General features: G+C 46.8%; 1 protein-coding gene across 4 annotated transcripts in view; it reads left to right on the top strand.

Annotated features, from left to right (window-relative positions):
• Positions 1-17,873, top strand: part of LOC139572799 (NIPA-like protein 2) — a 57,237-nt gene that overhangs the window by 28,986 nt on the left and 10,378 nt on the right. For all 4 annotated transcript variants that reach the window (XM_071395573.1, XM_071395570.1, XM_071395571.1 and 1 more), the window contains exons 2-6: positions 3,471-3,539; positions 3,823-3,994; positions 10,093-10,152; positions 11,956-12,077; positions 15,556-15,652. In XM_071395573.1, the coding sequence (XP_071251674.1) occupies positions 3,835-3,994; positions 10,093-10,152; positions 11,956-12,077; positions 15,556-15,652 (439 nt within the window). In that variant the 5' untranslated portion in view covers positions 3,471-3,539; positions 3,823-3,834. The remainder of the gene's footprint in view (positions 1-3,470; positions 3,540-3,822; positions 3,995-10,092; positions 10,153-11,955; positions 12,078-15,555; positions 15,653-17,873) is intronic.

Genomic DNA, 17,873 nt, shown 5'->3' with positions numbered 1-17,873 from the left:
ATATTGGCAGGAACTGGAACACGCTGTCGTACACGTCGATCCAGAGCATCCCAAACATGCTCAATGGGTCACATGTCTGGTGAGTATGCAGGCCATGGAAGAACTGGGACATTTTCAGCTTCCAGGAATTGTGTACAGATCCTTGTGACATGGGGACGTGCGTTATCATGCTGAGACATGAGATGATGGCGGCGGATGAATGGCACCACAATGGGATCTCATCACTTTCAAATGACCATAGATAATATACAGTTGTTTGTTGTCTGTAGCTTATGCCTGTTCATACCATAACCCCACCATGGGGCACTCTGTTCACAACGTTGACATCAGTAAACCACTCGACCACACGACGCCACACGCGGTCTGACCACATGACGCCATACTGCCGTTGTGAGGTCGGTCTAGTGGCGTTCTCTACGGGATGATGTCACTCGTCTAGTGGCGTTCTCTATGGGATGATGTCACTCGTCTAGTGGCGTTCTCTATGGGATGATGTCACTCGTCTAGTGGCGTTTTCTATGGGATGATGTCACTCGTCCAGTGGCGTTCTCTATGGGATGATGTCACTCGTCTAGTGGTGTTCTCTACGGGATGATGTCACTAGTCCAGTGTCGTTCTCTACGGGATGATGTCACTAGTCTAGTGGTGTTCATTATGGGATGATGTCACTCGTCTAGTGGCGTTCTCTATGGGATGATGTCACTCGTCTAGTGGCGTTTTCTATGGGATGATGTCACTCGTCCAGTGGCGTTCTCTATGGGATGATGTCACTCGTCTAGTGGCGTTCTCTATGGGATGATGTCACTCGTCTAGTGGCGTTCTCTACGGGATGATGTCACTGGTCTAGTGGCGTTCTCTACGGGATGATGTCACTCGTCTAGTGGCGTTTTCTACGGGATGATGTCACTCGTCTAGTGGCGTTCTCTATGGGATGATGTCACTCGTCTAGTGGCGTTTTCTATGGGATGATGTCACTCGTCCAGTGGCGTTCTCTATGGGATGATGTCACTCGTCTAGTGGCGTTCTCTATGGGATGATGTCACTCGTCTAGTGGCGTTTTCTATGGGATGATGTCACTCGTCCAGTGGCGTTCTCTATGGGATGATGTCACTCGTCTAGTGGTGTTCTCTACGGGATGATGTCACTAGTCCAGTGTCGTTCTCTACGGGATGATGTCACTAGTCTAGTGGTGTTCATTATGGGATGATGTGGTGTTCTCTATGGGATGATGTCACTCGTCCAGTGGCGTTCTCTATGGGATGATGTCACTCGTCTAGTGGCGTTCTCTATGGGATGATGTCACTCGTCTAGTGGCGTTCTCTACGGGATGATGTCACTGGTCTAGTGGCGTTCTCTACGGGATGATGTCACTCGTCTAGTGGCGTTCTCTACGGGATGATGTCACTCGTCTAGTGGCGTTCTCTACGGGATGATGTCACTCGTCCAGTGGCGTTCTCTATGGGATGATGTCACTCGTCTAGTGGCGTTCTCTATGGGATGATGTCACTAGTCCAGTGGCGTTCTCTACGGGATGATGTCACTCATCCAGTGGCGTTCTCTATGGGATGATGTCACTAGTCTAGTGGCGTTCTCTACGGGATGATGTCACTCGTCCAGTGGCGTTCTCTACGGGATGATGTCACTCGTCCAGTGGCGTTCTCTACGGGATGATGTCACTCGTCCAGTGGCGTTCTCTATGGGATGATGTCACTAGTCTAGTGGCGTTCTCTATGGGATGATGTCACTCGTCTAGTGGCGTTCTCTACGGGATGATGTCACTCGTCTAGTGGCGGTCTCTATGGGATGATGTCACTCGTCTAGTGTCGTTCTCTACGAGATGATGTCACTCGTCCAGTGGCGTTCTCTATGGGATGATGTCACTCGTCCAGTGGCGTTCTCTGCGGGATGATGTCACTCGTCCAGTGTCGTTCTCTATGGGATGATGCAACTCGTCCAGTGGCGTTCTCTATGGGATGATGTCACTCGTCCAGTGGCGTTCTCTGCGGGATGATGTCACTCGTCCAGTGTCGTTCTCTATGGGATGATGCCACTCGTCCAGTGGCGTTCTCTACGGGATGATGTCACTAGTCTAGTGGCGTTCTCTATGGGATGATGTCACTAGTCTAGTGGCGTTCTCTATGGGATGATGCCACTCGTCCAGTGGCGTTCTCTATGGGATGATGTCACTCGTGTCGTTCTCTACGGGATGATGTCACTCATCCAGTGGCGTTCTCTATGGGATGATGTCACTCGTCCAGTTGCGTTCTCTATGGGATAATGTCACTCGTCTAGTGACGTTCTCTACGGGATGATGTCACTCGTCTAGTGGCGGTCTCTATGGGATGATGTCACTCATCCAGTGGCGTTCTCTATGTGATGATGACACTCGTCTAGTGGCGTTCTCTATGGGATGATGTCACTCGTCCAGTGGCGTTCTCTATGGGATGATGTCACTCGTCCAGTGGCGTTCTCTATGGGATGATGCCACTCGTCTAGTGGCGTTCTCTATGGGATGATGTCACTCGTCTAGTGGCGTTCTCTATGGGATGATGTCACTCGTCTAGTGGCGTTTTCTATGGGATGATGTCACTCGTCTAGTGGCGTTCTCTATGGGATGATGTCACTCGTGTCGTTCTCTACGGGATGATGTCACTCATCCAGTGGCGTTCTCTATGGGATGATGTCACTCGTCTAGTGGCGTTCTCTACGGGATGATGTCACTCGTCCAGTGGCGTTCTCTACGGGATGATGTCACTCGTCCAGTGGCGTTCTCTATGGGATGATGTCACTAGTCTAGTGGCGTTCTCTATGGGATGATGTCACTCGTCTAGTGGCGTTCTCTACGGGATGATGTCACTCGTCTAGTGGCGGTCTCTATGGGATGATGTCACTAGTCTAGTGTCGTTCTCTACGAGATGATGTCACTAGTCTAGTGTCGTTCTCTACGAGATGATGTCACTCGTCCAGTGGCGTTCTCTATGGGATGATGTCACTCGTCCAGTGGCGTTCTCTACGGGATGATGTCACTCGTCCAGTGGCGTTCTCTACGGGATGATGCCACTCGTCCAGTGGCGTTCTCTATGGGATGATGCCACTCGTCCAGTGTCGTTCTCTATGGGATGATGTCACTAGTCTAGTGGCGTTCTCTATGGGATGATGTCACTAGTCTAGTGGCGTTCTCTATGGGATGATGTCACTAGTCTAGTGGCGTTCTCTATGGGATGATGTCACTAGTCTAGTGGCGTTCTCTATAGGATGATGCCACTCGTGGCGTTCTCTACGGGATGATGTCACTAGTCCAGTGTCGTTCTCTACTGGATGATGTCACTCGTCTAGTGGCGTTCTCTATGGGATGATGTCACTCGTCTAGTGGCGTTCTCTACGGGATGATGTCACTCGTCCGGTGTCGTTCACCACAGGATGTTACTCACAGAGGTTTCCTTCTGATCTGTCTTACTGTTGTTTTGCAGACGTATCTCCTGGGAATCATCATTTCAATATGTGGGAACTTCCTCATCAGCATTTCTCTGAATATACAGGTAGGGGTGTGTTTGTTTTATGAGGCCGTGTACAGTACTATGAGAAACAACACTAGTGTTTACTAGTGTCATCATTTACCCCAATGGATTCACTAGTTCCTTGATGTTATGCTAGCTACTGTATTATTAGTGTATTTTCCCATGCTCCTCTTAACATGAAGTGCTGTCCGTGACTCCCTGCCCTCTCTTCACTAGTTCCTTGATGTTATGCTAGCTACTGTATTTTCCCATGCTCCTCTTAACATGAAGTGCTGCCCGTGACTCTCTCTCCTCTCGCTGTCAGAAATACGCCCACATGCGCCAGTCCCAGCTCGGCGGCTCCAGGCCCTACTACACGTCGGTGCTGTGGTGGAGTGGAGTGGTTCTGATGGGGGTCGGGGAGCTGGGGAACTTCGCAGCCTACGGCTTCGCTCCGGCCTCCCTCATCGCACCCCTGGGTTGTGTTTCAGTCATAGGTAAACACACAAACCTTTCAGACCTTTATTTATCTATATTTTATGTATACTTTTATTTAATTTCTTGCGTCAATATGAAACCCCTCTTATATTGCCACTTTCCTGGTAGAATTGACCGGTATAAGCACAGGTCTAGGATCAGTTTATCCTCCCCAATCCTGACCTTAAACCTCAGAAGGGGAAAAACACACAACTGACCTCAGATCATGATGCAGCGTCTAGAGAGCCGCCCTGACACATCCCATTTTAGCCAATCAGATGGCTTGCTGGTTCTGTAATCCACCAATCCGTGTGAAGCCGTTCTCTACCCGGGGCAGGTGCCGCTGTCACGTGTTCAGTGTAAACATTCTAATGGCAGGTTAAATATTGACCTTCAGGTGCAGTCCTCTCCTTTATCCTAGCCTGGTCCCAGATCTGTTTAGCCAACTCTTATGGTTGGCAAGACGTGCATAAACAGACCTGGGAACAGGCTAGGGCAATATGGCCAAGATATCATATCACTGTATTTTTCTACTTTTTTTGACGATATTTTGTGTTTTTGGACTATGAAAGTTCTACATGTGCTTTGTGAGTAGTGAGTGATCCTAGGGTGGAAACACATATATTCTAAGTGACTTCAATGGGTCTTTCTCCATTCTGATTGGTTTATACCGTTCAATTAAACAGCCCCCCCCCCCCCCCACTCATCCATTTCCTGCACTCATTTAAGATAATTTCCACACTGCCACGTAGGGCTGCAGGATATGGACAAATTTCAAAAATATATATTTTTAACCGAAAGTATTAAATATGATTTGACTTGTGATTTAGATCAAAACACTTGAATCATGGAAATATAATGGTTATTCTAATTCTATAGTTAGAATATAAATAGTGGGCACTTTGAATACAGTGTTTGACATGACAATGAATGAAAATGCCAGAGAGGAGTTATGTTGACAGGGTAGGAACCATAGTGTTGGTCAGTGTTTCCTAGGGGACGCTATAATCTCTGGCTACATTTTCTCTTAGCTACTTCCTGTAGCTAACATTCATGGTTCTCCTATTCCTCTTTGATTTAGAAGATACTGTTTCACAAACAACATGCTGATTTAAGGTCTACACCATCACTGGTATTATCATGCTGTATCAGCTAGCTACGTTTGCTCTGACTCAGTACATTTATTAGCTAGCGATTTAGCATTAGCGGCTAACAGGACTTAGCCACAACTTGCTAAGAAATTACAAACTAGATGTTTGCAGATGTAAGAAACACAAACTAATAGTGTCATTATAGAACGCTAATGGATTTATATTAAGAAGTGAAAACAGCATAGTAGTCATCAACATTGCTGCGTTGACCATGCAGACTGACATGTGTCTCCATGTGCTGCGTTGACCATGCAGACTGACATGTGTCTCCATGTGCTGCGTTGACCATGCAGACTGACAGGTGTCTCCATGTGCTGCGTTGACCATGCAGACTGACAGGTGTCTCCATGTGCTGCGTTGACCATGCAGACTGACAAGTGTCTCCATGTGCTGCGTTGACCATGCAGACTGACAGGTGTCTCCATGTGCTGCGTTGACCATGCAGACTGACAAGTGTCTCCATGTTCTGCGTTGACCATGCAGACTGACAAGTGTCTCCATGTGCTGCGTTGACCATGCAGACTGACAGGTGTCTCCATGTGCTGCATTGACTATGCAGACTGACAAGTGTCTCCATGTGCTGCGTTGACCATGCAGACTGACAAGTGTCTCCATGTGCTGCGTTGACCATGCAGACTGACAGGTGTCTCCATGTGCTGCGTTGACCATGCAGACTGACAAGTGTCTCCATGTGCTGCGTTGACCATGCAGACTGATCACAAGTGTCTCCATGTGCTGCGTTGACCATGCAGACTGACAGGTGTCTCCATGTGCTGCGTTGACCATGCAGACTGACAGGTGTCTCCATGTGCTGCGTTGACCATGCAGACAGATCACAAGTGTCTCGTGGTTGAGCAACACTACTACGACACTACTACAACTAATACTATTACTACTACTACTACACTACTACTAATATTACTACTACACTACTGCTACTACTACTACTACTACACTACTACTACTACTACACTACTACTACTAATATTATTATTACGACGACTACTACTAATAGTACTACTACTACTACTATTATTACTGCTACTACACATAACTGCTACTACTACTACTAATATTACTACTACTACTAATAGTACTACTACTACTACTACTATTATTACTGCTACTACACATAACTGCTACTACTACTACTAATATTACTACTACTACTAATATTATTATTACGACGACTACTACTACTACTAATATTATTATCATTACTATTACTAATATTACTATTACTACTACTAATATTACTACTACTACTACTACTAATACTAATATTATTATTACTGCTACTGCTACTACTACTACTACTACTACTACTACTACTACTACTACTAAATATTATTATTACTGCTACTACTACTACTACACTACTGCTAATATTATTACTACTACTACTACTACTACTACTACTAATATTATTATTACTGCTACTACTACTACTACACTACTGCTAATATTATTACTACTACTACTACACTACTGCTGCTACTACTACTACGACTACTACACTACTGCTGCTACTACTACTACTACTACTACAACGTCAATGGATGCTGTAGTGAAATATTACTGAGGTGGTTCTTTCTGCAGCCAGGCTACCTCTACTATTATATCTAACCAAGGACAGACAGAGAAAGGGACTCTGTAGGAATCTGCGACACAAGAGATTCTCTCAGCCTCTCTCTGATTATTAGCGACAAGACTCCTGAATCTGGCTTTTATATGGAGTTGCTATGGTTACAGGAGATGGATCTAGTCTGTCCCGAAGGCAGAGGGGAAACCTTAACCGTGAGATGAAGCTCTCTGTATGGGATGTTATCAGCCACCTGGTGGTCAGGATCAACCAACCAGCCGTAGATTAACAGTCAACATCTCCTATTAGATCAGTACATCAATGTGTCAATAGTTAAGGTTTCATTGTGTGACGTACTTCACATTTTAATGTGTTGTTATGTGTGTCAAAGCTCATATCAATGTCAGTCTATAGATCCGATTGTACGGTGGCTTTGAGACCATTGGGTTCACCTTCTTTCACCTTGCTTTGAGACTATTGGGTTCACCTTCTTTCACCTTGCTTTGAGACCATTGGGTTCGCCTTCTTTCACCTTGCTTTGAGACCATTGGGTTCACCTTCTTTCACCTTGCTTTGAGACCATTGGGTTCACCTTCTTTCACCTTGCTTTGAGACCATTGGGTTCACCTTCTTTCACCTTGCTTTGAGACCATTGGGTTCACCTTCTTTCACCTTGCTTTGAGACCATTGGGTTCACCTTCTTTCACCTTGCTTTGAGACCATTGGGTTCACCTTCTTTCACCTTGCTTTGAGACCATTGGATTCACCTTCTTTCACCTTGCTTTGAGACCATTGGGTTCACCTTCTTTCACCTTGCTTTGAGACTATTGGGTTCACCTTCTTTCACCTTGCTTTGAGACCATTGGATTCACCTTCTTTCACCTTGCTTTGAGACCATTGGGTTCACCTTCTTTCACCTTGCTTTGAGACCATTGGGTTTGCCTTCTTTCACCTTGCTTTGAGACCATTGGGTTCGCCTTCTTTCACCTTGCTTTGAGACCATTGGGTTCGCCTTCTTTCACCTTGCTTTGAGACCATTGGGTTTGCCTTCTTTCACCTTGCTTTGAGACCATTGGGTTCGCCTTCTTTCACCTTGCTTTGAGACCATTGGGTTCGCCTTCTTTCACCTTGCTTTGAGACCATTGGGTTCGCCTTCTTTCACCTTGCTTTGAGACCATTGGGTTCGCCTTCTTTCACCTTGCTTTGAGACCATTGGGTTCGCCTTCTTTCACCTTGCTTTGAGACCATTGGGTTCGCCTTCTTTCACCTTGCTTTGAGACCATTGGGTTCACCTTCTTTCACCTTGCTTTGAGACCATTGGGTTCATCTTCTTTCACCTTGCTTTGAGACCATTGGGTTCACCTTCTTTCACCTTGCTTTGAGACCATTGGGTTCGCCTTCTTTCACCTTGCTTTGAGACCATTGGGTTCACCTTCTTTCACCTTGCTTTGAGACCATTGGGTTCACCTTCTTTCACCTTGCTTTGAGACCATTGGGTTCACCTTCTTTCACCTTGCTTTGAGTTAGAATGACAGTGTTACTGTGATTATTATTATCTCTATCAAATGACAGAGAAAGGGACTCTGTAGGAATATGTGACACGAGAGATTCTCTCAGCCTCTCTGATTTATTAGGGACAAGACTCCAATACATGTGAGACTGTAGGTTTGTGAACCAGGTATGATAGCTGGATATTTCTGTACCGCAGGTCACATAGTATCCAGGTGACTGAATCTATGAAGGTAGACATCATACATGACATTATTATGGAAAGAAAATGGGAGATGTAAAATGGATGCCTTTCTGCCTTCTCTTTCAGTCATCTCTGTGGTGTTACTTAATGTCGACCTTCTCTTTCAGTCATCTCTGTGGTGTTCCTTAATGTCTGTCATCTCTGTGGTGTTCCTTAATGTCTGTCATCTCTGTGGTGTTCCTTAATGTCTGCCTTCTCTTTCAGTCATCTCTGTGGTGTTCCTTAATGTCTGCCTTCTCTTTCAGTCATCTCTGTGGTGTTCCTTAATGTCTGCCTTCTCTTTCAGTAATCTCTGTGGTGTTCCTTAATGTCTGCCTTCTATTTCAGTCATCTCTGGGGTGTTCCTTAATGTCTGTCATCTCTGTGGTGTTCCTTAATGTCTGTCATCTCTGTGGTGTTCCTTAATGTCTGCCTTCTCTTTCAGTCATCTCTGTGGTGTTCCTTAATGTCTGTCATCTCTGTGGTGTTCCTTAATGTCTGTCATCTCTGTGGTGTTCCTTAATGTCTGCCTTCACTTTGTCATCTCTGTGGTGTTCCTTAATGTCTGCCTTCTCTTTCAGTCATCTCTGTGGTGTTCCTTAATGTCTGTCATCTCTGTGGTGTTCCTTAATGTCTGTCATCTCTGTGGTGTTCCTTAATGTCTGTCATCTCTTTCAGTCATCTCTGTGGTGTTCCTTAATGTCTGCCTTCTCTTTCAGTCATCTCTGTGGTGTTCCTTAATGTCTGCCTTCTCTTTCAGTCATCTCTGTGGTGTTCCTTAATGTCTGTCATCTCTGTGGTGTTCCTTAATGTCTGTCATCTCTGTGGTGTTCCTTAATGTCTGTCATCTCTTTCAGTCATCTCTGTGGTGTTCCTTAATGTCTGCCTTCTCTTTCAGTCATCTCTGTGGTGTTCCTTAATGTCTGCCTTCTCTTTCAGTCATCTCTGTGGTGTTCCTTAATGTCTGCCTTCTCTTTCAGTCATCTCTGTGGTGTTCCTTAATGTCTGCCTTCTCTTTCAGTCATCTCTGTGGTGTTCCTTAATGTCTGCCTTCTCTTTCAGTCATCTCTGTGGTGTTCCTTAATGTCTGCCTTCTCTTTCAGTCATCTCTGTGGTGTTCCTTACTGTCTGCCTTCTCTTTCAGTCATCTCTGTGGTGTTCCTTAATGTCTGCCTTCTCTTTCAGTCATCTCTGTGGTGTTCCTTAATGTCTGTCATCTCTGTGGTGTTCCTTAATGTCTGTCATCTCTGTGGTGTTCCTTAATGTCTGCCTTCACTTTGTCATCTCTGTGGTGTTCCTTAATGTCTGCCTTCTCTTTCAGTCATCTCTGTGGTGTTCCTTAATGTCTACCTTCTCTTTCAGTCATCTCTGTGGTGTTCCTTAATGTCTGCCTTCTCTTTCAGTCATCTCTGTGGTGTTCCTTAATGTCTGCCTTCTCTTTCAGTCATCTCTGTGGTGTTCCTTAATGTCTGCCTTCTCTTTCAGTCATCTCTGTGGTGTTCCTTATGTATGTCTTCTCTTTCAGTCATCTCTGTGGTGTTCCTTAATGTCTGCCTTCTCTTTGTCATCTCTGTGGTCTGTGGTGTTCCTTAATGTCTGCCTTCTCTTTCAGTCATCTCTGTGGTGTTCCTTAATGTCTGCCTTCTCTTTCAGCCAGTGCAGTCATCTCTGTGGTGTTCCTTAAAGAGACGCTACGAGCCTCTGATATTGTTGGTAAGTTTGTACACACACACACACACACACACACTCATAGCCCTAATCAAATACCCTCAGGACATAATGTGATGTTGATAAAGATGAGTGTTCTGATTTAGGTATGAGTTCCCACGTTACAAAACATTATGTCTGGTTGACGTCTAGGAGGAGAGAGAGGAGCTGGCTAGGTATGAGTTCCCACGTTACAAAACAATATGTCTGGTTGACGTCTAGGAGGAGAGGAGCTGGCTAGGTATGAGTTCCCACGTTACAAAACATTATGTCTGGTTGACGACTAGGAGGAGAGAGGAGCTGGCTAGGTATGAGTTCCCACGTTACAAAACAATATGTCTGGTTGACGGCTAGGAGGAGAGAGGAGCTGGCTAGGTATGAGTTCCCACGTTACAAAACATTATGTCTGGTTGACGTCTAGGAGGAGAGGAGCTGGCTAGGTATGAGTTCCCACGTTACAAAACATTATGTCTGGTTGACGTCTAGGAGGAGAGAGAGGAGCTGGCTCGTGACTCTTATGTAAATATTAGTTACATATATATATTATTAGTGTAGTTAGTCAGAGATGGAAATGAACGTTAACTCTGACGCTCAGTACTGATTAAACAGATCACTGTGTCATATGATGAAGCTCAGTAGTGATTAAACGGATCACTGTGTCATGATGAAGCTCAGTAGTGATTAAACAGATCACTGTGTCATATGATGAAGCTCAGTAGTGAATAAACAGATCACTGTGTCGTATGATGAAGCTCAGTACTGATTAAACAGATCACTGTGTCATGATGAAGCTCAGTAGTGATTAAACAGATCACTGTATCACATGATGAAGCTCAGTAGTGATTAAACAGATCACTGTGTCATATGATGAAGCTCAGTAGTGATTAAACAGATCACTGTGTCATATGATGAAGCTCAGTAGTGATTAAACAGATCACTGTGTCATATGGTGAAGCTCAGTAGTGATTAAACAGATCACGGTGTCATGATGAAGCTCAGTAGTGATTAAACAGATCACTGTCATATGATGAAGCTCAGTAGTGATTAAACAGATCACTGTGTCGTATGATGAAGCTCAGTAGTGATTAAACAGATCACTGTGTCATATGATGAAGCTCAGTAGTGATTAAACAGATCACTGTGTCGTATGATGAAGCTCAGTACTGATTAAACAGATCACTGTGTCGTATGATGAAGCTCAGTAGTGATTAAACAGATCACTGTGTCGTATGATGAAGCTCAGTAGTGATTAAACAGATCACTGTGTCATATGATGAAGCTCAGTAGTGATTAAACAGATCACTGTGTCATATGATGAAGCTCAGTAGTGATTAAACAGATCACTGTGTCATATGATGAAGCTCAGTACTGATTAAACAGATCACTGTGTCGTATGATGAAGCTCAGTAGTGATTAAACAGATCACTGTCGTATGATGAAGCTCAGTAGTGATTAAACAGATCACTGTCATATGATGAAGCTCAGTAGTGATTAAACAGATCACTGTGTCATATGATGAAGCTCAGTAGTGATTAAACAGATCACTGTGTCATGATGAAGCTCAGTAGTGATTAAACAGATCACTGTGTCAGGATGAAGCTCAGTAGTGATTAAACAGATCACTGTGTCATATGATGAAGCTCAGTAGTGATTAAACAGATCACTGTGTCATGATGAAGCTCAGTAGTGATTAAACAGATCACTGTGTCATGATGAAGCTCAGTAGTGATTAAACAGATCACTGTGTCATATGATACTCAGGTGAATAGGATGGTTCAATACTCCTGTGAATCTCTTCCTGACCTACAGGTGGAGCTCTAGCAGTGTTGGGGACCTATCTCCTGGTCACCTTCGCCCCCCACACCTCCACCCACATCACCGCCCACCTGGTGCAAAGATACGCTGTCAGTTGGCAGTTCCTGATTTACCTGGTATGTACCCTAACCCACACCTGGTATGTACCCTAACCCACACCTGGTATGTACCCTAACCCACACCTGGTATGTACCCTAACCCACACCTGGTATGTACTCCTGGTATGTACCCTAACCCCCACCTGGTATGTACCCTAACCCACACCTGGTATGTACCCTAACCCACACCTGGTATGTACCCTAACCCACACCTGGTATGTACCCTAACCCACACCTGGTATGTACTCCTGGTATGTACCCTAACCCCCCACCTGGTATGTACTCCTGGTATGTACCCTAACCCCCACCTGGTATGTACCCTAACCCACACCTGGTATGTACTCCTGGTATGTACCCTAACCCCCACCTGGTATGTACCCCTGGTATGTACCCTAACCCCCACCTGGTATGTACCTTAACCCACATATGGTATGTACTCCTGGTATGTACCCTAACCCCCACCTGGTATGTACCCTAACCCACACCTGGTATGTACCCTAACCCACACCTGGTATGTACCCTAACCCACACCTGGTATGTACTCCTGGTATGTACCCTAACCCACACCTGGTATGTACCCTAACCCACACCTGGTATGTACCCCTGGTATGTACCCTAACCCACACCTGGTATGTACCCTAACCCACACCTGGTATGTACCCTAACCCACACCTGGTATGTACCCCTGGTATGTACCCTAACCCCCACCTGGTATGTATCCTAACCCACACCTACTCTAAAACCACATATTGTAAATGGACTCTCCCCTGCCCAGCCAGACAGCACCCAGTGGAGTTAATGCCGCCTGTCTTGTTTATCAGGTCACACCCCATTCTCCTCTCAGCCATTCATCACATCCTGATCCAGAATCTGTCTTATTTACTGAGCGAGGCATCTGAATGTACTTAGACTGGAACAGGAGGGAGGAGAGAGAGAGAGGGAGGGAGAGGAGAGAGAGAGAGAGGGAGAGGAGAGAGAGAGAGAGGGAGAGGAGAGAGAGAGAGAGGGAGAGGAGAGAGAGAGAGAGGGAGGGAGAGGAGAGAGAGAGAGGGAGGGAGAGGAGAGAGAGAGAGAGGGAGGGAGAGGAGAGAGAGAGGGAGGGAGAGGGAGAGAGAGAGAGAGGGAAAGAGAGAGAGAGAGGGAAAGAGAGAGAGAGAGGGAAAGAGAGAGAGAGAGGGAAAGAGAGAGAGAGAGGGAAAGGAGAGAGAGAGGGAAAGAGAGAGAGGAGGGAAGGAGAGAGAGAGGAGGGAAGAGAGGGGAGGGGAGGGGGGGGAGAGGGAGGGTGACAAATGTGTTGTGTCAACAGACTACAGCCATGGAATGGGAGCCCTTTTAACATGTTAGAGCCGCTGACAGTCCTGACGGATGATGTTTATAGCGGAGTACCAAATGGCACCCTATTCCCTTATATGGAGGACTATTGAAAACACACAGGATGCTGGAGGACTTAGTGAACTCTCAAGGACCACTCTGTTTTGGTTCATTCTCATTAAAAGAGAGGAGTAACAAATTATTTAATTGCGCTTTTCTCTACAAGGGTAATTTGTTTCAATTAAAGCCATGTGCTCACTGCTGTTACTGCGATCAGATACCTGTGCTGCTGGCTGAGGACCCTGTTACTGTGATCAGATACCTGTGCTGCTGGCTGAGGACTCTGTTACTGTGATCAGATATCTGTGCTGCTGGCTGAGGACTCTGTTACTGTGATCAGATATCTGTGCTGCTGGCTGAGGACTCTGTTACTGTGATCAGAGACCTGTGCTGCTGGCTGAGGACTCTGTTACTGCGATCAGATACCTGTGCTGCTGGCTGAGGACTCTGTTACTGTGATCAGATATCTGTGCTGCTGGCTGAGGACTCTGTTACTGTGATCAGATACCTGTGCTGCTGGCTGAGGACTCTGTTACTGTGATCAGATATCTGTGCTGCTGGCTGAGGACTCTGTTACTGTGATCAGAGACCTGTGCTGCTGGCTGAGGACTCTGTTACTGCGATCAGATATCTGTGCTGCTGGCTGAGGACTCTGTTACTGTGATCAGATACCTGAGGACTCTGTTACTGTGATCAGATACCTGAGGACTCTGTTACTGGGATCAGATACCTGAGGACTCTGTTACTGTGATCAGATACCTGCGGACTCTGTTACTGTGATCAGATACCTGTGCTGCTGGCTGAGGACTCTGTTACTGTGATCAGATACCTGAGGACTCTGTTACTGTGATCAGATACCAACTTGTAAGTCGCTCTGGATAAGAGCGTCTGCTAAATGACTTAAATGTAAATGTAAATGTAAATCAGATACCTGAGGACCCTGTTACTGTGATCAGATACCTGTGCTGCTGGCTGAGGACTCTGTTACTGTGATCAGATACCTGGGGACTCTGTTACTGTGATCAGATACCTGAGGACTCTGTTACTGTGATCAGATACCTGAGGACTCTGTTACTGTGATCAGATACCTGAGGACTCTGTTACTGTGATCAGATACCTGAGGACTCTGTTACTGTGATCAGATACCTGAGGACTCTGTTACTGGGATCAGATACCTGAGGACTCTGTTACTGTGATCAGATACCTGCGGACTCTGTTACTGTGATCAGATACCTGTGCTGCTGGCTGAGGACTCTGTTACTGTGATCAGATACCTGAGGACTCTGTTACTGTGATCAGATACCAACTTGTAAGTCGCTCTGGATAAGAGCGTCTGCTAAATGACTTAAATGTAAATGTAAATCAGATACCTGAGGACCCTGTTACTGTGATCAGATACCTGTGCTGCTGGCTGAGGACTCTGTTACTGCGAGGTAGACATCAGTGTTGTAAATGAATGGTTCAGGTCTGGAGAGAGAGGTAGGGGAGGGAGGGAGAGAGAGAGGTAGGGGAGGGGAGGGAGAGAGAGAGGTAGGGGAGGGAGAGAGAGAGGTAGGGGAGGGAGAGAGAGAGAGAGGTAGGGGAGGGAGAGAGAGAGAGAGAGAGAGAGAGGTAGGGGAGGGAGAGAGAGAGAGAGAGGTGAGGGAGAGGGAGAGAGAGAGAGAGAGGTAGGGGAGGGAGAGAGAGAGAGGTAGGGGAGGGAGAGAGAGAGAGGTAGGGGAGGGAGAGAGAGAGAGGTAGGGGAGGGAGAGAGAGAGGTAGGGGAGGGAGAGAGAGAGAGGTAGGGGAGGGAGAGAGAGAGAGGTAGGGGAGGGAGAGAGAGAGAGGTAGGGGAGGGAGAGAGAGAGAGGTAGGGGAGGGAGAGAGAGAGAGGTAGGGGAGGGAGAGAGAGAGAGGTAGGGGAGAGAGAGAGAGGTAGGGGAGGGAGAGAGAGGTAGGGGAGGGAGGTAGGGGAGGTAGGAGAGGGAGGGAGAGATTATCACTGTGAAGCTTTGAGATGGACTGTTTATGCAAACCCTTTCAGTATTATTGATGTTGACGGTTTTTATCATCTCTCTCTCTCCTCTCTCCCATCTCCCTCTTCCTCCCTCCCCCTCCCCCTCCCTCCCTCTCTTTCCCTCTCCAGTTTCTAGAGGTTATACTGTTTTCTATCCTGCTCTATTTGTACAAGAGGAGGAATATCAAGCATATAACCATAGTGATGCTGCTGGTGGCTCTGCTGGGTAAGACCTCTGTCAGACTCTATGTGATGCTGCTGGTGGCTCTGCTGGGTAAGACCTCTGTCAGACTCTATGTGATGCTGCTGGTGGCTCTGCTGGGTAAGACCTCTGTCAGACTCTATGGGGGATCATATAACCATAGTGATGCTGCTGGTGGCTCTGCTGGGTAAGACCTCTGTCAGACTCTATGGTGGATCAGGGGTGGGTATCAAGCATGTAACCATAGTGATGCTGCTGGTGGCTCTGCTGGGTAAGACCTCTGTCAGACTCTATGGTGGATCAGGGGTGGGTATCAAGCATGTAACCATAGTGATGCTGCTGGTGGCTCTGCTGGGTAAGAACTCTGTCAGACTCTATGGGGGATCAGGGGTGGGTATCAAGCATATAACCATAGTGATGCTGCTGGTTGCTCTGCTGGGTAAGACCTCTGTCAGACTCTATGGTGGATCAGGGGTGGGTATCAAGCATGTAACCATAGTGATGCTGCTGGTTGCTCTGCTGGGTAAGAACTCTGTCAGACTCTATGGGGGATCAGGGGTGGGTATCAAGCATATAACCATAGTGATGCTGCTGGTTGCTCTGCTGGGTAAGACCTCTGTCAGACTCTATGGTGGATCAGGGGTGGGTATCAAGCATGTAACCATAGTGATGCTGCTGGGTAAGACCTCCGACAGACTCTATGGTGGATCAGGGGTGGGTATCAAGCATGTAACCATAGTGATGCTGCTGGTGGCTCTGCTGGGTAAGAACTCTGTTAGACTCTATGGGGGATCAGGGGTGGGTATCAAGCATATAACCATAGTGATGCTGCTGGTTGCTCTGCTGGGTAAGACCTCTGTCAGACTCTATGGTGGATCAGGGGTGGGTATCAAGCATGTAACCATAGTGATGCTGCTGGTTGCTCTGCTGGGTAAGAACTCTGTCAGACTCTATGGGGGATCAGGGGTGGGTATCAAGCATATAACCATAGTGATGCTGCTGGTTGCTCTGCTGGGTAAGACCTCTGTCAGACTCTATGGTGGATCAGGGGTGGGTATCAAGCATGTAACCATAGTGATGCTGCTGGGTAAGACCTCCGACAGACTCTATGGTGGATCAGGGGTGGGTATCAAGCATGTAACCATAGTGATGCTGCTGGTGGCTCTGCTGGGTAAGAACTCTGTTAGACTCTATGGGGGATCAGGGGTATAACCATAGTGATGCTGCTGGTTGCTCTGCTGGGTAAGAACTCTGTCAGACTCTATGGTGGATCAGGGGTGGGTATCAAGCATGTAACCATAGTGATGCTGCTGGGTAAGACCTCCGACAGACTCTATGGTGGATCAGGGGTGGGTATCAAGCATGTAACCATAGTGATGCTGCTGGTGGCTTTGCTGGGTAAGAACTCTGTTAGACTCTATGGTGGATCAGGGGTGGGTATCAAGCATGTAACCATAGTGATGCTGCTGGGTAAGACCTCCGACAGACTCTATGGTGGATCAGGGGTGGGTATCAAGCATGTAACCATAGTGATGCTGCTGGTGGCTCTGCTGGGTAAGAACTCTGTTAGACTCTATGGGGGATCAGGGGTGGGTATCAAGCATATAACCATAGTGATGCTGCTGGTTGCTCTGCTGGGTAAGACCTCTGTCAGACTCTATGGTGGATCAGGGGTGGGTATCAAGCATGTAACCATAGTGATGCTGCTGGGTAAGACCTCCGACAGACTCTATGGTGGATCAGGGGTGGGTATCAAGCATGTAACCATAGTGATGCTGCTGGTGGCTCTGCTGGGTAAGAACTCTGTTAGACTCTATGGTGGATCAGGGGTGGGTATCAAGCATGTAACCATAGTGATGCTGCTGGGTAAGACCTCCGACAGACTCTATGGTGGATCAGGGGTGGGTATCAAGCATGTAACCATAGTGATGCTGCTGGTGGCTCTGCTGGGTAAGAACTCTGTCAGACTCTATGGTGGATCAGGGGTGGGTATCAAGCATGTAACCATAGTGATGCTGCTGGTGGCTCTGCTGGGTAAGAACTCTGTTAGACTCTATGGTGGATCGGGGGTGGGTATCAAGCATATAACCATAGTGATGCTGCTGGTGGCTCTGCTGGGTAAGACCTCTGTCAGACTCTATGGGGGATCAGGGGTGGGTATCAAGCATATAACCATAGTGATGCTGCTGGTGGCTCTGCTGGGTAAGACCTCTGTCAGACTCTATGGGGGATCAGGGGTGGGTCT

Source organism: Salvelinus alpinus, chromosome 4 (genome assembly GCF_045679555.1).
Source record: "Salvelinus alpinus chromosome 4, SLU_Salpinus.1, whole genome shotgun sequence".
Lineage (NCBI taxonomy): Eukaryota > Metazoa > Chordata > Actinopteri > Salmoniformes > Salmonidae > Salvelinus > Salvelinus alpinus.
Note: the sequence above shows the minus strand (reverse complement) of the source record. Positions and strands in the feature narration are given on the sequence as shown.